The sequence below is a fragment of the Rhincodon typus genome, chromosome 10 (genome assembly GCF_021869965.1).
Source record: "Rhincodon typus isolate 14 chromosome 10, sRhiTyp1.1, whole genome shotgun sequence".
NCBI classification, from domain to species: Eukaryota; Metazoa; Chordata; class Chondrichthyes; order Orectolobiformes; family Rhincodontidae; genus Rhincodon; species Rhincodon typus.
Window position 1 is genome coordinate 78,226,546 of NC_063341.1, and position 24,472 is coordinate 78,251,017.

Genomic DNA, 24,472 nt, shown 5'->3' on the forward strand with positions numbered 1-24,472 from the left:
AGAGCGGGGCCGGTGAGGGGGCAGTGGGTGGTGAGAGCGGGGCCGGTGAGGGGTCAGCACTGGGCGGTGAGAGTGGGACTGGTGAGGGGGCAGCACTGGGCGGTGAGAGCGGGGCTGGTGAGGGGACAGCACTGGGTGGTGAGAGTGGGGCTGGTGAGGGGACAGCAGTTCTGGGCGGTGAGAGCAGCCCGGCAAGGCGGCAGTTCTGGGCGGTGAGAGAGACCTGGTGAGGTCGCGACAGCAGCCTAGTGATTGGAGTGGCGCCTGCACCATTGTGGAGATGCGACATGACACTGACATCGGGACCTTTTCTCTTGCTTACCTTTTGGCTCTGTTAAGTCTTTTAATTCTAGTTTTTGTAACCAAGTGGCCACCAGCGAATGGCGACTGTGTACTTTTCGCTGTACTTATGTGTTCCTATACTTAGTACATGCGTTAAATAAATAAATGTAAATCTAAGATCACCACCACCTTCTCAAGGGCAACAAGGAATGGGCAATAAATGCTGGCCAACTATCAATGCTACGTCCCACAAATGAATTTTAAAAAAAACTTGTAGATACAAACCTTGCCTGTCCAACCATTTCTCCTAGGACAATCGACCCATTCCAGGTATCCGTCAAATAAATCTTGAATAAATCCGAACTGCCAGCATTGCACTTATATCCATCCTCAAGTAAGATGACCAATATTTGCACAGTAATCCAGATGCAGTGTCACTTGTGTCCTGCACAACTGAAACAATAATGTCTCTACTTTTGTATTTGATTCCCCTTATAGTGAATGATAATGTTCTATTAGCTTTTCATTGTATTTGTATTCTAACCTTTTATAATTCATCCACAAGGACATCTAGATCCCTCTACATCCCCTATGTACAAAAAGCAAAATACAATAATGTGTTACAAAGGTTTGAGGTACATAATAGAATTAGATACAGTAGCTTGAAAATAAATCTACTATTAAATGTACAAGGGTTTTGTGCTTCTCTGTTTGCAAGTTTGCAATAATTTGTCCATTCATTGCAATGTATGAACAATTTTACCAGTAGCACCTCTGTGGATAAGTTACCATAGTTTTTTCCAGCCCCAGGCTTTCGAGCTGTTTTAACCGGTGGTTTACCCACGAATTTGTCTTTCACGTATGTTGTGCAAGTTCATTTTATAATTTGCTTTCTCAGTTGGTAGATTTCATGTGTTCATATCTAACTCTGTTCTGCTGATTATTTATATAAACATCTCCGCATTAACATTTTATAACTTTACATATCTTGACAACTCCTAAATTTTGGGTGACTGAAAAGTAAACAAAAATTTTCTTTCTGGGTGGATTAATATTGTAGTCAGTCCTGGGGGATGGCAAGAATGACATGAGGAGAGGTTGAATCGGTCAGGATTCTATTCACCAGCGTTTTGAAGAATGAGGACAGAAGGGGACGGCACGGTGGCTCTGGTTAGCACTGCTGCATCATGGCGCCGGGGACCTGGGTTCAATTCCACCCTTGGGCAACTGTCTGTGTGGAGTTTGCACATTCTCCCCGTGTCTGCGTGGGTTTCCTCCGGGTGCTCCAGTATCCTCCCACAGTCCAACGATATGCTAGGCTAGATGGATTGGCCATGCTAAATTGCCCGTAGTGTTCAGGGATGTGTAGATTAGGTTGGTTATAGGGAGATGGGTCTGGGTGGGATGCTCTGAGGTTCGGTGTGGACTTGTTGGGCCAAAGGGCCTGTTTCTACATTGTAGGGATTCTATATCTCTCATAAAAACCTATAAAATTCTAACCAGACTAGCCTGGGTAGATGCAGGAAGGACGTTCCTTATGACTTGGGCAGTCTAGAGATATGGGGTAAATTTTTTTTTAATCTTTCACAGGATGTGAATGTCACTGGCCAGGCCAGAATTTATTGCCCATCTCTAATTGCCCAGAGGGCAGTTAAATCAACCACATTGTTGTTGGTCTGGAGTCACACGTAGATCAAACCGGGTAAGGATGGCACATTACCTTCCCTGGAGAACATTAATGAATGAGATTGGTTTTTTCCAACAATCGGCAACAGTTCCATGTTCATTAGACTCTTAATCCCAAATATTTTTCTTATTGAATTCAAATTCCTCCATCTGCCATGGAAGATTTGAACCCAGGTCACCAGAACATTACCTTGATTTCTGGATTAATAGCCTAATGATAATACCACTGGTCATCACCTCCTCTTAGGCCTGAGATGTTGAGAAATTTCTTCACCCAGAGCGTGTCAGAATTTGATACACAGAAAGCAGTTGAGGCTAAAACATTGATTTCAAGAAGGAATCGGATATAGCACTTGGGACTAAAGGAATCAAAAGTTTGGGGGGACTGTGGAACAGGATATTGAGTTGGATGACCATGACCATAACGAATGGTGGAGAAGGTTCCAAGGACCGAATGGCCTACTCCTCCTATTTTCTAGGTTTCTGTGTTTTTAAAATGTGCTACACAAAGTTGACAATGAATAATCATAATTTGAGCTGCCACAAGTATGATTAAATAAATTTAAAGCAATGTTAAAATTTGCTTAAGAGTTTTCGTGACAACTTGAATGGCACTATTCCACATATGTTATCTAATCAGCTGAAATTGATCTTGATCAGCAAGAATGTTGCAATTTTCAAACACACTGCAATGGGCAATGGTTGTTAAAAAATGAAAAACTGTGAGTATCAATGATGTGGGAAGCTGATAGTCACTTGTTTTGACAGATTTACAATAGCCCAGGCATGGGCATTAATGCAGCAAATCTCGACCCAGAAAACAACTGTGCTGGTATTGATTTACTTATAATCAAGTGCTCTGGCTGCCTGCAGTTTGCTGCCTAGTGCTGATTTTGGGAACAGGCCCATAACAGTATTCTTTTTTCATGCCTGCATTCATTCGTGTAAATTTGCATGTAAACATTAAGCATGTATGCTTAACAGTTCAATGAGTAAGAAAAAAAGAGAAACCAATGAAGTGAGTTCTGGGTTTAGTTTGCTATCTAAATTTATTCGGCACAGGTTTAGGGTAAGGCACAAGACTGAGCAATTGGGGCATTAAAAGCTAAAGTGAAACCTAAAATAACAACTTGTTGTTTTTTCATGGGGCTAATTTAACCAGTGGGATAAAGGCTATTTACAAGAGTCAGAGTTCATCATAGTTCCTGTTGTGCAGCATCACTCATTAGTCTGATTCTAGTTTGCAGATATGCTTTGATTGGCAGCCTATTTCCAGAAGCTGATATTGTTAATGTTTTCCTTGGTAGCAGAAGCAACTTTCTTAATTAAATACCAAAAAAAAAGATTGTGATCTTCATGTGCTGTTAATACCGAAATCACATTCCTTTGTTAAACTTACACATTCTTTAATCTGCTTATGAATGAATTTTTTGGCTCTGTGACCTATAATGATCTACATTTTAGTATGGTTTTACAGTACTTCTTCCGGTTGCAATTAGTTTGAATTTATTACCCTTTTTATAATCAAGAATATTGCAGCTCAGCACATTACGAATGTGCCATAGCACTGAAACAACAGCTGCTTGAGAATTTGATTTAAAATTTCTAATTGCAAACACATATAGAGGTGTGCTCATAATTTTGATACCTCAACTAAATTTCCCTCAACATTATTTCCTGTCATTGGTACCATGGTAATAAATTACCCCTCCACCCTCTGAAAGACCTCAACATCTTTCCCACAGCATGGTGTTCAGAATTTGAAGATCATGTTCTACTGCAGTCTATTCAGTGATTACACAGATGTAGTGGAACTTCCTTTCCTTTATGTGTGGTCTCTAAAGTCTTATCAAATTGTCCTGCCATCTTCAGAGATTTACATGTTTTGATTAAAGATGTGTGCTCTATATGTGTTGGGATTTGGATTTTAAATAGAAGCGCATGGATTTAGGTCAGTTCTGTGAAAGTGATCTATTAAAATATTTTTAAAAAGTGACCTAAGTGCATCAAAAATTGATGGAGGATGGGAAATATTTGTGGCTGTAATTGCTGCACCTTTTTTGAGATATTTTCAGTGTTGGAGCAGATTTCCTCAAATTCCAAGAGTAATAATTACTGTTTTATAAGCTGTTGCATTGTTTTGGAACTTTGGGGCAAAAAGGTCAAACCATTAGCACTTTAAAAAGGAGGAAAGGAGACAAAGAATGTGACCACATGGGAAGTGATTCAAACAGAGAAAGAAACCTACACTGCTGCCTGACCCTGAGCTGCGCAGCTGCCGCCTTTGCTGTTTAGTTTCAAGCATCTCTAGACATCGGTGTTTGGTCTAAGAAAAATAAACAAACAGCAAAATTCACAGCTGACCCTGGATAAAAACTTGTGTGGAGCTCACAGCAGGGGAGCAGTCAAGTGGCTAGTTTTAAAGTGTAACCTTACTCATTTTTGTAAATCTACTATAGTGAGTAGGGTGGGTTCTTTTTTGATTATATGTTTTTATTGAGAGCTGTCTCTTGATTAAACTTTAAACTTTAAAAATATAAAAACACAGGAACTAAGCTAGCCTTGAACAGTTTTTTAGAGCAGTAAGATTCTGCAATTTTCTGGGTCTGTAGATTGTTCAGGTGCAAAACTGGCCTTTAGTAGAGTAATGTGCTCTCCTTGTTGGATGTGCGAGACTGGGGAGAGTTTCCATGTTACTGATGATTATGTCTGCAGGAAGTATGTTTGGTTGCGAATCTTATGGGATTGCATGGATCAGTTGGAGCAGCAGTTAGAGGCAACGAGGAATTTACAGGAGCTAGGGGGTGTGTTGGATGGCAGTTGCAGCAAGGGAGATAAACCGAAGATACAGTCAGGTAGATGGATGACCTCCTGGAAAGGTAGGAGAGGGAGGCAGGTAGTGCAGGAGTCTCCTGTGGCTATCCCCATCTCAAACAAGTGTGCTGTTTTGGAAAATATAGGGGGTGATGGATTCTCAGGGGAATGTAGCACTGACAGCCAGGTTTCTGGCACTGAGACTGGCTGTAATGTAACTAGGGGTATGTCAGGTTCCAAGTGATTGATTATGATAGGCGACTGTCTAGTCAGAGGCACAGACTGACGTTTCTGCAGCTGACAGCGAGACATCAGAATGGTGTGTTGCCTCCCTGGTGCCCGAGTCAAGGCTTTCTCAGAGAGGGTGCAGAATATTCTTAAAGGAAGAGGGACCAGCAGGAAGGTCCTCGAGGGTAGTAATATCTGGATTACTCCCAGTGCCATGAGCTAGTGAAGGCATCTGAATGAGTATATGAATAGGAAGGGTTTAGAGGGATATAGGCTAAATGCTGGCAAGCAGCACTAGATTAATTTGGGATATCTTTTTGGCGTGGACGAATTGGACCCGAGGGTCTGTTTCTGTGCTGTACATCTCTATGACTCTATGACTGTAAATAGGAGGACAGAGCAGATGAATGCTTGGCTGAGGAGCTAGTGCAGGGCAGAAGGATTCACATTTTTAGATCATTGGAATCTCTTCTAGGATAGAAGTGACATGTATGAGAAGGACGGATTGCACCTGAATTAGGAGGGAACTAATGTACTTGCAGGGAGATTTGGTAGAGTTCCTCGGGAGTGGATGAGAGAATTGGAGAGGGGAGACCCAGGGAGATACTGAGGAAAGACATCAGTCTGAGACTAGTACAGTTGGGGAAAGGAGTAAGTCAAAAGTCAGGACAGGCAGGAACAAAGCAGAAAACAAGGTAGGACTGAGATTAACATGCATGTATTTCAATGCAAGAGGCCTAACACGTAAGGGAGGTGAACTCAGGGCATGCATGGGAAAATATGCATGGGATATCGTAGCAATTAGAGAGACTTGGCTCAGGGATAGACAGGACTGGCAGCTTGATGTTCCAGAGTATAGATTCTATAGGAAGGATAGAAGGGCAGAGGGTGCAAGAGAGAAGAAGGAGTGGCGTTTTTGATTAGGGATAATATTACGGCTGTATTTAGGGAGGATACTCCTGGGAATACGTCCAGGAAAGTTATTTGGGTGGAACTGAGAAATAAGAAAAGGATGATCACCCTATTGGGATTATGCTATAGCCCCCCACCACCACCCCACCACCCCAATAACCGGTGGGAAATTGAGAAACAAATGTGTAAGGAGATCTTAGTTATCTGTAAGAATAATAGGAACAAAACCAAAGTTGCTGGAAGATCCCAGCAGGTCTGGCAGCATCTGTGAAGAAAAAATCAGAGTTAACGTTTCGGGTCCAGTAATCCTTCCTCAGAAAGAACTGCCATAGTGTTAAGGATGGTGAGGAATTTGTTAAGTGTGTACAAGAAAATGTTCTTATGCGATATGTGGATTTACTTATTAGAGAAGGTATGAAACTTGAAATAAGGCAAGTAACCAAGGTGTCAATGGGGGAGTACTTTGAGGCCAGTGAATGTAATTCAGTGGGAGTATACTTAAGAGGGAAATCAGGAGGGCAGAAAGGGGACATGAGATAGCTTTGGCAAATAGGGTTAAGGAGAATTCAAAAGGATTCTACAAATACATTAAAGCCAAAATGGTAACTAGGGAGAGAATAGGGCCCCTTAAAGATCAGCATGACCACCTATGTATGGAACCACAGGACATGGGGGAGGTACTAAACACGTATTTTGCATCAGTATTTACTGTGGAGAAGGATATGGAAGATATTACAGAGGAGGAGGTGCTAAACATCTTAAAATGCATAAAGGTGGATAAGTCCCTGGGACCCAATCAGGTGTACCCTAGAACTCTGTGGGAAGCTAGGGAAGTGATTGCTGGGCCCCTTGCTGAGATATTTGTATCATCGATAGCCACAGGTGAGGTGCCAGAAGACTGGAGGCTGGCTAACGTGGTGTCATTATTTAAGAAAGGTGGTAAGGAAAGGCCAGGGAACTATAGACTGGTGAGCCTGACATCGGTGATGAGGAAGTTGTTGGAGGCCTGAGGGACAGGATTTACATGTATTTGGAAAGGCAAGGATTGATTAGGGATAGCCAACATGGCTTTGTCTGTGGGAAATTATGTCTCACTAACTTGATTGAGCTTTTTGAAGAAGTAGCGAAGAGGATTGATGAAGGCAGAATGGTGGATGTGATCTGTATGGACTTCAGGAAGGCGTTCGACAAGGTTCCTCATGGTAGACTGGTTAGCAAGATTAGATCACACAGAAAAGAGGGAGAACTAGCTATTTGGATACAGAACTGGCTCAAAGCTGGAAAGCAGAGGGCGGTGATGGAGGGTTGCTTTTCAGACTAGAGGCCTGTGACCAGCAGTGCGTCATAAGGATCGGTGCTGGGTCTACTGCTTTTTGTCATTTAGAAGATAATTTGGATGTGAACATAGGAGGTATGGCTAGTAAATTTGCAGATGACACCAAAATTGGAGGCATAGTAGACAGCGAAGGTTACCTCAGAGTATAACGGGATCTTGATCAGATGGGCCAGTGGGCCGAGGAGTGGTAGTTGGTGTTTAATTTAGATAAATGTGAGGTGTTGCATTTTAGAAAGGCAAATCAGGGCAGGACTTATACACTTAATGGTAAGGTCGTGGGGAGTGTTGCTGAACAAAGAGACCTGAACAAAGAGTGCAGGCTCATAGTTCCTTGAAAGTGGAGTCGCAGGTAGATGGGATAGTGAAGGCGTGTTTGGTATCCTTGCCTTTATGGGTCAGTGCATTGACTATAGGAGTTGGAGGTCATGTTGCGGCTGTACTGGACATTGGTGAGGCCACTATTAGAATACTATGTTCAACTCTGGTCTCCCTGCTATAGGAAGAATGTTGCGAAACCGGAAAGTGTTCAGAAAAGATTTGCAAGGATGTTGCTGGAGTTGAGGGTTTGAGCTATAGGGAGAGGCTGAATAGAGTGGAGCTATTTTCCCTGGAATGTCGGAGGCTGAGAGGTGACCTTTTGAGGTTCAAAAAATCATGAGGGGCATGGATAGAGGCGATGGACTAGTGGTATTGTCGCTGGACTGTTAATCCAGAGACCCAGGTAACGTTCTTGGACCCGGGTTCGAACCCCACCATGGCAGGTGGTGAAATTTGAATTCAATTAAAATGTCTGGAATTAAGAATCTAATGATGACCCCCCCCCCACCCCATGAATCCATTGCCGATTGTTGTAAAAACCTATCTGGTTCACTAATGTCCTTTAGGGAAGGAAACTGCCATCCTTACCTAGTCTGGTCTACATGTGACTCCAGACCCACAGCAATATGGTTGACTCTGAACTGCCCTCTGGGCAATTAGGGATGGACAATAAATGTTGCCAAGCTAACTGCGCCCTCATTCTGTTACAGAATCAAAAAAAAAACAAGGTCTTTTCCCAGGGGTGGGGGAGTCCAAAACTAGAGGGCATAGGTTTAAGATGAACGGGAAAAGATTTAAAAGGTATCTAAGGGGCAACCTTATCACATGGTGCATGTATGGAATGAGCTGCCAGTGGAAGTGGTGTAGACTAGTATAATTACAACACTTGAACGGCATCTGGATGGGTATATGAATAGGAAAGGTTTGGAGGGATGTGGACCAAATGCTGGCAAATGTGACTTGATCAGTTTTGGATATCTGGTTGGCGTGACAAGTCTGTTTCTGAGCTACATATCTCTATGACTGCAACTCCAAAAAAGCATATGACTACAGAAGAACCTCTAGTCTGAACAGATGGAATGTTTATAATGCTGATTTTACAACAGGCCAGAAAACCATTTGTTTTGACTTCATGTTAGCCTTGTTTCAGAAGGGTGACACATTTCTCCTGTCAGGGAAATCAAGCTTTTAGTTGAGGGGAATCAGCCACCACAGCAAAAATAGATCGTGAGATGTAAATCACAATGAGCAGAATTAGGCCATTCTGCTCATCGAGTCTGCTCCGCCATTCAATCATGGCTGATATGTTTCACAACCCCATTCTCCTCCCTTCTCCTCATGACCCTTGATCCCCTTACTAATTGAGAATCTGTCTGTCTCTGTTTTAAATACACTCAGTGACTTGACCTCCACAGCCTCGTGTGGCAATGTGTTCCACAGATTCACCACCCTCTGGCTGAAGAAATTCCTCCTTATCTCAGTCCTTTCACTCTGAGGTTGTGCGCTCAGGTTCTGGTCTCTCGTACTAGTGAAGACATCTTCTTCACATCTGCTCAATCTAGGAATTCAGTACTCAGTCAGTTTCAATTAGATTCCTCACGTTATCCTTCTAAACCCCATCGAGTACACACCCACGAGGAATGGACCGGATTTGTCGCTCAACAGCTCTCGCAACCTCTCTCCACCACCTCAGCTACAGAAAGATGACCGAAATAATTTGATTCAAAAGTTAAATGAAGAAAAATAAAATAAAGAATGATGTGTTTGGTCATGCGAGAGGGAACAGATGGGCTGGGAGCCCAAACACCACTTACACTGCCGCCTCTGCCATTTTGAATTTTCATGGTACATTTTCTCTAGTGATAGATAATGTGTTTATTTCTCTCTCCTCACTGGATTAATTCCAGAAATCCCTTGTGAAGAGAGATTGAACAGTTCAGTCCTAACATTATGGAGTTTAGAGAAATGAGAGCAGATCTGATTGAGGAATGTAAGATGCTAAAGGGGATTGACAAAATAGACATGGAAGGGATGTTACTTCATGGGGCAATCTAGAACGAGAGGTAATAGTTTTAGAATAAGGAGTAACAGATTTAAAATAGAATACCCCAGAGTGGGATGGAAGCCAGAATAAATGTAATTAGGGGAGGCGATGGCCCAGTGGTACTATTGCTGCACTGTTAATCCAGAGACCCGGATAATGTTCTGGGAATCCAGGTTTGAATCCTGCCACTGCTGATGGTGGAATTTGAATTCAATAAAAATCTAATGATGACCATGAATCCATTGTCAATTGTTGGAAAAACTCACCTGGTTCACTAATGTCCTTTAGGGAAGGAAACTGCTATCCTTACCTGGTCTGGTCTACATGTGACTCCAGACCCACAGCAATGTGGTTGACTCTGAACTGCCCTCTGGGCAATTAGGGATGGGCAATAAATGCTGCCTGGTCAGTGACGCCCTCACTCCATGAATGAATCAAAAAAAAGGAAACAGACAAATTTTTAATTAGTAATAAATTGAAGGATTATGGAAAGTTAGAGAATATAAGAAGAATGAGAAGTGATGTTTTTGAAACATACAAGATTCTTACAGACTTGACAGGGTAGATGTGGAAAGGTGGTTTCCCCTTGTCTTGGACCAGAGGTCATAATCTCAGAATAAGGTGTTTTACATTTAACATAGAACAGTACAACACAGGAACAGGCCCTTCAGTCCACCATTTCTGTGCTGACCATGATGCCATTCAATATAATCCCCATCTGCCCACACACAATCTGTAGCTCTCCACTTCTTGCCTGTTCATGTGTCTGTCTAAATGTCTCTTAAACATTGCTGTCATATCCCCCTGGCAGCATGTTCCAGATACCTACCGCCTTCTCTGTAAAAAAAAAACTTGTGTCACGCATCTTCTTTAAACTTATCCCCTCTCACTTTAAACCCCTACGATCCCTCGAATTTGACATTTCCAATCAAGGAAGACGACTCTGTCTATTCACCCTGTCCCATGTCTCTGATAATTTTACAAATTTCTATCAGGTCGGCCCTCAGTCTTTGCTGTAGTGAAAGGCATCCAAGTTTGTCTTCTCCTGTTGCTAGTATACTCCAATCCAGGCCTCATTCTGCTGAACATCTTTTGCATCCTTTCCAAAGCCTTTCCTTCCTATAGTGTGGGGACCAGGGCTGCACACTTCAGACAGAGATGAGGAAGAATTTCTTCCCTTGAGGATTGTGAAATTTTTTACTACAAAGGGTTGTTGAGGCTGAGTAATTAATTCTATTCAGGGCTGAGAGATTTTGTAATCAGGAACCTTATCAAGGTTAAAGGGAAAAGGCAGGGAAGTGAAGATGAGGATTCAGATTGAAATTCTCATGCAATGCCCTCATTGAAAGATGGAGCAGATTTGATGGGCTGAATGGCCTAATTCTCCAATGTCTTATGGTTTTCCAGTCTAATCAATGTTATTTGTACCGTAATAGACAAGAATGACTGGTTCCTTCCCAGTTCTGAGGAGTTGTCCTTAATCCTGGCACCAGGCAGTCAATGCAGCCTTTAGGACTTGCACGCCCAGCTGCAGAGTATTGTAGCTATTTCCTAATTGTACTGCCCACTACGACCAAAACTTTCCTCTTCCCCACTTGAGTGGCTTGTACCACTATTGTTTCTATTTAATCTTGTGGAATCATACAGTACAGAAGAGGCCTTCAGCCCATCGAGTCTGCACTCAAAAGTATGCTGAATCTATACTTGGCCCATAGCCTTGAATGTTATGAAATTTTAAGCACTCGGCCAAATACTTTTAAAGATTGAGGTTTCCGCTTCAACTACCCTCCCAGGCATTGTGTTTCAGATTCCCACTAACCTCTGGTTGAAAGCATTTTTCTTCAAGTTCGCTCTAAACCTCCTGCCTTCACCTTAACGTTATTGCTGCCTTGTTATTGGCCCTACAACTAAGGAGCACAGCTGTTTCCTATCCATTCTGTTCAAGCCAGTCATAATCTTATATACCTCAATTAGCTCCCCTCTCAGCCTTCTCTGTTTTAAAGAAAACAACCTGAACTTATCCAGCCTCTTTTCGTTGCAAAATTGCTCCAGCCAGGCAACATCCTGGTGAATCGCCTCACAATGCAATCAGATGCTTCCGATAGTGTGGTGATCAGAACTGCACACAGTACTCCAGCTATGGCCTAACCAAAGTTGTACAGCTCCCTACTTTTGTAATTGATTTGATTTACTATTGTCATGTGTACTGAGATACAGCGAAAAGTATTGTTTTACATGCTTATGTAAGTACATCAGGGTAACAGAACAGAATATAGTGTTACAGCTACAGAGAAGGTGCAGCGAAAGATCAACTCTGGTATATCAGAGGTCCATTCTGATAACAGCAGGGAAGAAGCTGTTCTTCAGTCTGTTGGTATGTGTTTTCAAACTTTTTGTATTTTCTACCTAATGGAAAGGGTAGAAGAGAGGATAACTGGGGTGAGAAAGGTGTTGGATTATGTTGGTTGCTGTGCCCAACTGATAAAGGCAAGTGCCTTGTATGCTTCCTTAACTACCCAATTAACCTGCCTTCCACCTTCAGAGGTCTGTGGACAGGCACCCCAAGCTCCTTCTGTTCCTTTGAGCTTCTTGGCGTCCCACTATTCATTCAGTACTTCTGTGTGATGTTACTACATCCAGAGTACATCACCTTTCACTTTTAAGTGTTAACTTCGATCTGCCACTGATCTGCTTGTCTGACAAATCCATCCGTTCTCTTGTATCCTAAGATCTACCTCTTCACTATCAACCATCCAGCTAAGGTTTAGGTCATTGCAAATTTACTTATCGTTCTCCGCTTCACACTTTCCCAATATTGTTTATAGATGATAAACAATAAGGGACCCAGCACTGATCTCTGTGGTATGCCACTAGACACTGTCCTCCACACACAACCTTCTACCAACGCTCTGTCTCATCTTACTAAACCAATTTTGGATCCAACTTACCAAATTACTCTGGATCTCATGTGTTGTTACCTCCTTTATCTGTCTCCCATGTGGAACCTTGTCCAAAGCTTTGCTGAAATCTATATAAATGACATCAACTGCACTGCCCTCATCTGCAGACCTCGTAAATTTGGAAAAATCCAATCAAATTTGTTAGGCATGACCTCCCTCTGACAAATCCTTTCTATCTTTGATTAAACTTTGTCTCTCCACGTGGAAATGAATTCTGTCCTTCAGAATTTTCTCCAATAGTTTCCCTACTGCTGATGGGAGACTCACTGGTATGTAATTTTCCGCTTTTTCTTCACCATCCTTCGTGAAAAGTGGAACCGCATTAGCTGTTCCCCAGTCCTCTGTCATCTCCCTGTGGCCAGAGAGAATTGTAGGGAGTGTAGACAAGTTTCACCAGGATGTTGTCTGGGTTGAAGCATTTTATCAATGAAGAGAGATTGGATAAGCTTGGGTAGTTTTTTTTTCAAACAGTATGTTTGCCTGCTTTTCTTCCTGATCTTTACTGGTAAAGCATTATTGGAAGACCGTTCAAAGATATCATCCCTTCTCATTGCAGTGACTGACTGAATTAATAATCCAACACCACCTCCTCTTTTACTCCCTCTTCTGTGCTGCATGAAATCCCTGGAATGTTGAGTTCCTGATCCTCCCTCAAACATGTCTCTGTGATGGCAACACGTATTTAATGTGTCAAGCCATGGTCTTAACTGGTTACCTGTAATACTCCTAACATTAAAATAGAAGCCATTCAGCTTCATCTTATTACTTTGAAACTCAACATGACTGAACTCCCTCTGCCTCTGTTCCTTCAGAAGATTATGAACTAATGCTGTCTCCCACCCCCTTGCTGTGAACTAGTTTCCTTTATTCTTTATTCATTCGGGGGATGAGGGTGTTGCTGGCTAGGCTGGCATTTACTGCTCATCCCTAATTGCCCAGAGGTCAATTATGAGTCAACCACATTGGTGTGGGTCTGGAGTCATGTGTAGGCCAAACCAGGTAAGAATGGCAGTTTCCTTCCCTAAGGGACATTAGTGAACCAGGTGGGTTTTTCCCCCAACAATTGGCAATGGATTCATGGTCATCATTAGACTGTTAATTCCAGATATTTATTGAATTTAGATTCTACTATCTGCTGTGGGGGGATTCGAACCCGGGTCCCTAGAATGTTATCTGGGTCTCTGGATTAACAGTCCAGTGATAATACCACTAGGCCATCTCCTCCCCCAATCTAAACTCCTCTCAACAGTGATAGCAGATCCACAGTATTATAGGTTATATTTAACTAATAGTTTAGTTATGACATTCTTATGTAATAAATTCTGCAACCTGCTTTTCACTCTGGTGGATATGAAGTTTTGGAATCCATGGACAATTTGGTCCAAAGGGCCTGTTTCCATGCCGTATGACTCTATAACTATTTTTGCAATTGATTTTCTCTCTAGCCAGACTGATTCTGTATTCGTTGGTTAGAATTGCCTATTGATATGTGAAGATACTTTGTAATTTGTTTATCAAAATATGTTGAGCTGTATTTTCTCACAAAAATTTGCTCAGCATTGGACATGAAATTTGCCGTACTGTCAGTTTGGTTGTTATTTCTCCCCATAATTTACAAATGTTTTGCCTCATCTTTATGTTTTACCACTTACTTGCTGGAGAGTTGTGAAAGGATTTTAAAAACTTATTTGTTATTCCTAAATGTTTAAAACCGATGTGTGCAAGACAGCTGGCTTCATTAGATCTTTTCTCAACACCTATAGGTGTCCTCAAGGATTATCTGAGGGAACTGCCATCTCCTTTAATAACAAAGCAACTGTATGAAGCAGTTCTCGATGCCATGGTTAAGCAGCCCCTCAAGATTACGTCTTCTGGTTGCGAGAATGATCACGGTGACTCTGAATACACAGTTGGTCTCTTAGACTGCCTGCCTGAGGTGGAGAAGGTATGAATGAACAGCCTGTGTCTGAACAAACCTCTATTACTAATATAACATTTCTTTCTGATGTATAATACTTTTTAAAATTGATTATAATTTGAGGAAAAAGGGTAAATGGTGAGTTTTGTGAGACCACTTACCTGTCCCATCTAGTCTAACGTCGCACACAACATTCAGACATTTTTTTCCATAATTTTTGTTCTTTGTTTGAACAGTAAATAAGTAATATATTCCTCATTGAGCCTCAAAACATTAATCCAAATGTGAATTAGCTGATTCATAATTTCATTATTTGTGGAAAACTAGTGTTGTGCGGCGAGCTTGAGATTTTGATATTATTTAATAAATTGGAATACAATATAATTCTGCTCTATATTGTTAAATAGTAATTTCTTGCTGTTGCAATCGTTACTAAAATATGTAGTTTGTACATATAAAACTACGAAATAATTTTAGTAGAATAGATTTTTTTGTGAGGATGCAATACAGCTTCTGATTAAATTTAGTGATCTGTGCTCCCAGTGTTCACCTCATGCGAAGAAGCATTATGTGATTGTAGCTGCGTTGTTTCTCTGCTCCCTTTCATTGTGGTTTAGTACTGAAGTTTTAATTTCCCCTTTTAGTGGTTTTATTGCCACTGAATGTCAAATATTGAGGTGATAATAATTAGCCCATTCAGATGTAGTATTTGGTGTGAGTTTCCTTTCAGCAGGGTGTTTTATCTGATGCGGTAATGGTCATATTATCTCCCACTAAGTAAGAAACTAGACTGAATATTATGGTATTGAAGAACCCAACATTCATTTATCACAGAAATGAAGAAGAATCACAACAGACCCAAAACATAAACTGTTTCCCACAGATGCTGCAAGACCTGAGTTTCTCCAGCATTTTCTCTGTTTGTTTCAGATTTCCAGAATCCACAGTATTCTGCTTTTATTGTTGTTGTCAGCACTCACTCACGGTTCTCTACCTCGGACATTCAATGTCACTGGTTGTGAGTTTTGTGGGTCCCTATGTGGCTGATGAAACCAATCCTGGAACTGCATCTCCAACCATACAGTTGTCAAGTGTTTCTGGGATGTGGCATTGATCCTTGGCCTTGACATTGTTGACATTCCTTTCTTGAGTTCCTTTTCTGTACTTCCTCTTGCTGATGGGTTTTCTCAAAGCATTGTGTCTCTTCATACAGGAACTTCCTACAAGTTGGTTTCTACTGAATGAGGGTTTCCCATGCACTGACATCTGTATTGCATTTCTTGAGGGGAGCATTCAGGGAGTCTTTAGTACACTTCTTTTGTCCTCCTGCAGTCAAATGCCTTCCTTGAGCTGGGTGAATATGATTCACTTTGGCAATTGGAACTCGGCATCTTAAACATGTGGCTGGCCCAGTGGAGTTGGTTTCAGATGATCTTGGCCTCAATGCTGATGCTGTTTAGCTCCTTCAAGGATGCTGACATTACTATGCCTGTGCTACCAACTGATGTAGATAATCTGTCTGAAACAGAGTTGATAGTCCTCTGAAAGGTCCTGTCGTGGCTTCTATAAGTAATCCAACTTTTGGGGCAGTATAGAAGAGTGGGAAGGATGACTGCCTCATAGACAGGATCTTGATGTAAGCAAGGATGTCACAGTTGGCAGACTCTCAACATTTGGGTGTCCAAAGGTGGTGCTCACAGATTGTATGCAATGTTGACTTTCCACATTAATGTCAGTCCTGGATGAGAGGGAGCTATGCTTGTAGGGGAAGGTTCTACATTTGGGAGGATTTCTCCATTAACCTTAATGAAGTGATGGACCAGAACTTATCCTGGAAAGTTTAAGAAAGGATTTGAGACTCCTTGAGGTTGAAGCAGAGACCACTTCTTCAGTATGCTTCCTCCTTTTTAGTTATTCATTCACGGGATAAGGGCGTCACTGGCTAGCAGCATTTATTGCTCATCTCAAATTGTCCAGAGGGCAGTTAAGAGTCAACCACATTATTGTGGGTCTGGAGTCACAAGTAGGCCAGACCAGGTAAGGATGGCAGTTTCCTTCCCTAAAGGGACATTAGTGAACCAGATGGGTTTTTCCCAACAATTGACAATGAATTCAAGGTCATCTTAATTCCAGATATTTATTGAATTCAAATTCCACCATCTGCTGTGGGGGGATTCGAACCCAGGCCCCCAGAACAATATCAGGGTCTCTGGATTAACAGTCCAGTGATAATACCACTAGGCCATTGCCTCCCCAACTGTCAAGGGGATCAAGGGTTACTGGGAGAACGTGGGAGAAAGGTTTCTCAACCCCAATCAGCCATGATTGGATGGCAGAGCAGACTTGATGGGCTGAATAGCCTCATTTGTTCTCCTATGTCTTATGGTCTTACATATAAACACGGTTGTACATAGATATATGTTGTCGATATGTGAACAGGTGAAAGTGTTTACAAACAAATTTCAGACATTAGTGTCAGACTTTTGAGGTCTGACATCTCGACCCATACTTGAATTGTATACCTGTCTGGAGAGATATATGTTGTACTCTTGTTGCACTTGTTTGACACATTGGTTGTCATAGTGATGACTGCTTGCTCTCAACATCACTGCACAATCATAATCATTAGTGTGTTATTCCCACCCTGGTTGTGCATGATTAATGTATCTTACATTGATCTAAGTTGACTTCTGCTGCTTCACAATGTACTACCATGAGCAGCAGTGACTTTGCACAAGATAGACTGGTTGCATATTCTCAGAACCTTTGTTTGTATCCAAGTTATTGATATTTGCAATGCAAGCAAGCAGTCTGCCCAGTACATGGTTTTGGTAGTTCTCTCCTGCTCATTAATCAAGTATCTTTTTCATTCTCCTGTGCCTTTGAAGAAGAAAGCCTTGTGTCTCAGAATGATGACACATTTAGTTTCTGGGCAAAATTCTCACTTGCTGTCCAAACATGAGATGTCTTGGAATGATAATCCCTTTTCCATTGGTGTGTGCAGATGCAGCAGTCCAGTGCCAACATCTTGCTTTGTCATTCAACACTTAATGATTGTTTGTTTGATGTACATGACATATGCCTGCTAAGCTGTTTCAGTGTGGTAGTGGGATGATGATGTGAAATGGGTCACACCCCATTTAGTACACATGTCTTGAAATTCGTTTACTAGTGAATTGCGGTCCGTTGACAAGACACTATTTGATCTGTAACACCTTATAAACAAAATAGCACTTGTCATGTCAATGATGGTCATGCTTGTGCAGCTTAGTCACTAAGCAATGAGAAATTTAGAGAAGTTATCTCTTCTCTCTGTAACCTTCTGTCTGCACTGTGAATAAGCCTGTTACGACCTTCATCTATTTCCTGGGCCAGCTGTCTTGTTTGTTCAATACCCATGTGCTGGGTATGAGTTGGACATATCTTGGCACAACGCTCTTTTGTAACAGAACTTCATTAGCTTTGAAAATGACTCCTTGTGTTATACTAAGGAAATTTCTGAATGGCCAAAATTAACAAAATTATCTCAGGTACTTCTTTAATGCTGTCAGGCCATCCCTGGGAATACTCTTTTGCTAATTTTGTAGATGTTCATCTTTGCTGTTTCCAGTTGTAACTATTCACATTGGCTCTGGCCAAAGTGTAACAGATCTAGAGAGTCATAGAGTCTTGAGAATGTCTTCAACTTAATGGTCTAGACCATGAATGTGCATATCAAATGGAATATCTTGGTCTTTGTGTAAGGTGAGTAATGTATTCGGCATGTCAGATGTAATCATCCTGGTACCTGGTAATCATCCTGGTGTATATTGGAGTATATTCTTGGAGATTGTTGACTGATTCGATTGTGTCACTTGTAGCCTGATTTCTTACAGTAAGTGTGATTTGAAATGTGCCTGTATCAAGATTTCTTCGTACTGTAGTCATGCCATTGTTGAACTGTTGGTAGTTTCATCTTCAAGCAGGTAGATTTCAGGAAGCCTAGATGACGTTGCACATTGACGCTGAAATGTGATTCCACCAATGTATGAATTGGTGATCTGTTATATACTGAGAGTCAGACAGTCTCTTGTAGGTTATAGCATGGAGCGCCACTTGCTGAGGTACATGTTTTTCAGAATCCATAGTGATAGGTAAAGGTGCCACAGTCTTATTTGCTCTCTGAGAGAGATGTGGTGGATTACCTGAGGGTAATTTTAGATGAAGGGAGAGGTTGAGAAGGAGAGCCCTTCATTCTATACCTTTACCAGTACAGAAATTGAATCTGTTGGTCTCACTCTGCATTGCAAACCACTCATCCAACCAATTGAACTAGCTGACCCCCCCATAGCAGTAATATGTTAATATTAGTTGTGTGTTGTATTTTAATTTTTATTGCATTGTCCTACCGTTTCAGGACATTTTAAGTGTAATGGTTTCTGATTGCCTTATTACCATCGACATGAGGTTAACCTATGAAGAAAGGCTGGATATGTTTGGGTAGGTGTGACAAACTGCATCTATTACAGATTTTGTTGAATAGGTGTGCTTTGCTCTCTGTAACACCAGTGTTGGCTGCATTTAAACGTACTTGTTGGCCTACCAGTATGGCTTCATTCTTGCATCTGCCCTCCAGTGATGCATCAGTGCTATGGTCCTTTTTCTTGTCCAAAAGTTTCTTCCTAAAGGCTTTAGTTGATGTAAAGATGATGCCTAACTCATGGAACCTCTATAACACTTCCTCTGCAGAAAAGTTCAACCATGCCCTTTGCAGCATCTTCCAACAAGTTGCTGTTGGGAATTCTGTTTCAACATGAGTTGGAGTCCGTTATCAGAAGTTAACTCTTCTGTTGATCTGGTTTTTCAGAACTTTCCAGAACCTTTCTAGATTTTCCTGATTGTCTCTGGAAAACCAAATGTGCTAATTCTATGAAGCTGTTCCTTGCCAATGGTGAGTGAGATTTTTAGAGCTCTTTTCTCGGGATCATTTATCACTGAGTCTGTAAAATGGAACTCCACTACTTAATGCCTAATCTATAAATGAGGTTTCTGGTATCCATAATTCTGCCTGAATGTTGGGCAGTGCCGCCTTAAGCCGTGTTTTCCTGACTGAGTAAAATGACATTGGAAGCAAAACTGTACATTTCAATACTGCTTTTGTAACATGCTTAGTGTTACAAGTGACTGTAGAAAATCTTACTCTAGATAAATACCTTCATTGTGGTTAGTGAGCTGAAATAAATGCTCTGGGAATGTTTAACAATGAAACCTTTAATTGTAACTACTCTATACAAAGATTGAACAATTTTGAAAGAAATAAGGAGCTGAATTGGGGTTATTAACTTTATCCAAGTTGTTAAATGTATTTATAAAGTGTGGTAGAAGTTTGAGATAAAATGCAATTCCATTGTGCTTTCATTTGAAACCTTGGCTGATGGTTAGTTTCCAGGACCACAATCAAATGAAAGTAACATGATCAAAGCTTTAAACCTTCTTTGATGTCAAAACATGTGCGTGGTTTAATGACTTTTAACTATGCATGTTGCTGCATAAATTGATAAACGAATGTATGATTCGGTGCTAATTGACTGAGAGGCAAAGTGAAGAGTAACTTAATAGTTAACCCTTTGATCTCATGATGCCATATGTTCTGTAAGATGATTGTGAGTCATAGCTGCTGCAAATGCTCACTCTAAGTTGATAATTCTTGAACAGTGTCTCATTTCATCTAAGATCTACAGTATAAATCAGGAAACATCTTAAAATCAGTGCTGCCTTGCCTCAATGTCTTGCCTAAAGTCTGGACCACAACATAGTGTATGTCACTCAAACTATGCTGCTACTATTATGTAGAGTCACCATTGTATCTTAACTATTAAAGGTTATAGTCACCATAGTCTTATCAGATCAAAAGGCTGCTCTCCCATTAGAGAGAGAGATGACTGCTGGTGGTTTAACTTGAAGATCACCACGCCTCAGGTGAGTGGAGAGGTTGAGAAAGAGTCATTCATGGTGGCCACAGCCTGTGTGGGAATTGCTATTGGCATCATTCTGCATCACAAATCAGCTGTTCACCCAGTTGATCTAACTGACCGTCCTTAATTATTATATTGCATTTGTCTTGCCTATAAAATCAGGCATTCAATTTGGCCTTTCAGTGTGCTTACCCACTTGAAGTAGTATTTCTAATAACTTGCTAACCTGAGATGCCCAAACCCTTTTGCTCCTCCACGTGATCAAAGATTTCCCTATTTAAAGTGTGTGTGATTAAAACAATTTACTGTCACTTTTGATTCTGATTTCACAATCTTACCAACATCATTTTGTATCTTCCTTTGGTCCTCAAACTTTATTTGTTGTTATTCTTTTAGTGTAGTTGCATATTTTAGATATGCATTCTTGCATCCCTAGATCCAAATCCTTGATCTATATCCAGGGTGGCACAATGACTCAGTGGTTAGCAGAAAAACATCTCGGGACACGATCCTATGAAACAATATTACCCATATTCAACCAGTCTGCAAACTGCCTTTAACTTGTGTTCTATTCCCTGACTCTAAACCCAGTTACCCTAATTATACAACTTTTTTATATTCCAAGTCTTCAGTTTCTTTGGTCCTCCAAAGACTTTGTACATCACTTTCATTGCATAAGCCCCATTCACCATAATTTCCCACCTGGCTGAATTCTTCTCAGAATTAGATAAAATGTTCAAATGTTAAAAGAAAATTAATTTTACTTGTTAGACTAAATTTACATTTCTGCTTGCATTGTGATACCGTAAAGTAACTTTGTAAGGTTGATGTCTAAATCCTCACTTGGTGGATGGATGTGTATATTATTCTTGATCCTCCTTGGAACAGACTATTATAGTTTCTTACAAATATTCTCCATGAAGCTAGCTTACTTGACAAGATAGAGCTAAAGGATATTTTGCTAAATGGGAAGAAATTGTCCTAAGTGCTCATACCATAACTTGCTAAAAGTGAAGCAGAATAGTATAATACAAAGTGAATTTAAATCGCAACTGTCCAATATTCACTGGCTTGGATTGGCTTCTATTCTTGCCCCTTCACCATTCCCTCTGGAGTTGCTAAAAGAATATTTCCTTTACTGCTCCTCCCCACCACCAAAAAAAGCAAAGTCTACATGTTGGCCTGTGGCAACTTGGACATGAGCAAGCTGCCATGTTTCCAGTAACAATGCCTACCTCTGCCACTTCATCACCTGTCTCGAAAAATCTGCTTGTTTGACATGCAGTGTTAGATGAGTTGCAATTTCCTCAAGCTAAGCCACTCCATAACCTTATCAACCTATTTATTCTATTGTCTCAGACTGAACCAGACAGATTGAACAGAAGAATTAGGAGCAGGATTAGGCCATCTGGCCTATTGGACCTGCTGTGCCATTCAATAAGATTATGTCTGATCTTTTCATGGACTCAGCTCCACTTACCCACCTGCTCACTATAACCCTTACTTCCCTTACTGTTCAAAAATCTATCTATCTTTGCTTTAAAAACATTCAATGAGGGAGTCTCAACTGCTTCACAGGGCAGGGAATTCCATAGATTCACAACCCTTTGGGTGAAGAAGTTCCTCCTCAACTTAGTCCTTATTCTTCTCCCCCTTATTTTGCCTCCTAGCTCTTGTTTCACTGGCCAGTGGAAACAACCTCCCTGCTGCTATCCTATCTTTTCCCTTCATAGTTTTATATGTTTCTATAAGATCCCCCCTCATTCTTCTAAATTTCAGTGAACCTCCTCTACACCCCATCCAGTGCCAGAACATCATTTCCCAAGTCAGGACACTAAAACTGCACACAGTACTCCAGGTGTGGCCTCACCAGCACCCTATACATCTGCAGTGTAACCCCTCTATTTTTAAACTCCATCCCTCTAGCAATGAAGGAGAATATTCCATTTGGCTTCTTAATTACCTGCTGCACCTGTCCTATTTAAGCCCAGACTGAGCTTCTGACTGTACATTCTGTCCCATTAGCTGAAATCCTGATTCACTGCAATAACATTGTTTACCACCTCTCCATTCACCATTCATCTGCTTAAACCTTCATCATGTTTTTTTTCTTTATTCATTAACGGGATGAGGGCATCGCTGGCTAGGCAGCATTTATTGTCCATCCCTAATTGCCCAGAGGGCAGTTAAGAGTCAACCACGTTGCTGTGGGTCTGAAGTCACATGTAGGCCAGACCAGGTAAGGATGGCAGTTTCCTTCCATAAAGGACATTAGTGAACCAGATGGGTTTTTCCTTACAATTGACAATGGATTCGTGATCATCATTAGACTCCTAATTCCAGATATTTAATTTAATTCAAATACCACCAACTGCCATGGCGGAATTCGAACCCAAATCCCTGGAACATTATGTGGGTCTCTGGATTAACAGTCCAGCGATAATACCACTAGGCCATCGCCTCCATCTCCAAAACTTTGCAGTTCCTGTCCTACACTGTGACAGGGCAGGCTCGACATTCTGTACTGAGGACAGTGTGACGCCTCAGCTTGCAACCATTTTGAATGTAAATCAGTTTCAATTTCTGGCATTGCATGTGACCACAAATTGATATAGCAACATTGAAATCAAAATGTGATTAAAAATTATCTGCTGTACAACCCCTCATTTGGATGAAGTATGGAAGGTATCTGACAATGGCCTGTACTTGAAAAGGCAACTTGCAAAATCCTTGGCATGGAGCATAGCACTTTATGGGTGTGAAAGCTGGGCTTTCAATAAGACTGCTGAGAAGAAGATTACAGGTTTTGAATTGTTGCTCTGACAGAGGGTCTTTAGAATCAGCTGAACAGAGCAAGGAACCAATGGATTTATTCAGTGGAAAGTCAACTTTTAAGCAGAAGTGAAGACGCTGAAGTCGGGGGGATGGTGCAACCATTGGAAACGAAACGGCGTTGACAACAGTGGGTAGTGAAACTTGAGAAAAGAACAGTGTTCTCCAGATTGGAGATGATCTGGATGGTGGACTGTGTCAGAAACTGGAAAGAGGTGGGGATGACAGGGCAGTGCAGAATTACAATGAGCAAAAAAAAATCCCTGCAGCCCCTTTTGCATTGTTTAGTTATGGATGGATGACGGTGTCGTGTTCCAGTCACTTAAGCAATCCTCTATCTACCCATGTAGCTGACTTTGTGATTTCTTTTCAGGTTTGCGATCACTCCTGGTTTAACTCTACTGGGAATTTCATTTGAGAGTTTCGTCCTGTTTCAGTTGCTGTCCTGCTCTAAATGTTTATTATCCATTACAAATAGTAGACTATTTCTAACAATATTTAACGGAGGCTGTGAAGTAATTGTACAACTAGTAACTTATCTGTAAAAATCCTTTGTGCTCTTTAGCTCCATTTTGTTTGATTATTTTTCGTTTGAATAGTGGACAAGGATTAATGAGAAGCTGAAACATATAGTCAGCAGTTATAAGATTTTTGAGTTATTGAATAACAGTGATTCATATTTCAAAACTTAAAAAGAAGGTTTTGAGCTCAGAGAATTTCTTGTACAAACAGCAGTCCTGAAGTACGAGCCATCTCGTTTGCAGTTCGGGCTGTGCTGTGATTGAATCCAGGAGGTCTGGAGTATATTTGCAGTGCCATCATGCCATATTATTGATGTGCTTTACATTGGCGCAACGCAAACATTCTTATCACTGGTTTTGTTCCTTTTGCATTCTTTAGATGCCAGCAATAATCTAAAATTGAGTGTGATAACTATCTGTGATGAGGAATTTGAGGGTATTTGAGTATTATAGACAACTTCCATTCCTGCTCAAATTTGAAAGTCATTCTACTTTATACAGTGATTTTAGCTGGCTAACTGCAAAGTTGCAAAATTTATTTAACCCAATCTGCTAAAATTAGAAGTACTTGAAATAAGTGCAGTCAGAGATTGCCAATTCTGAGAATGACTTCTGTGTGTTTGGACATACAGTGGACTTCCTTTTAAGAAACTAACTTCAAAAACTG

The 24,472-nt window shown here is 41.1% G+C and overlaps 1 protein-coding gene across 1 annotated transcript in view; it reads left to right on the plus strand.

Moving 5' to 3' along the window:
* syde2 (synapse defective 1, Rho GTPase, homolog 2 (C. elegans)) overlaps positions 1–24,472 on the plus strand; it is a 147,236-nt gene that overhangs the window by 105,102 nt on the left and 17,662 nt on the right. Inside the window, exon 6 of the mRNA XM_048601566.1 lies at positions 14,344–14,525. Coding sequence (XP_048457523.1) covers positions 14,344–14,525 — 182 coding nt within the window. The remainder of the gene's footprint in view (positions 1–14,343; positions 14,526–24,472) is intronic.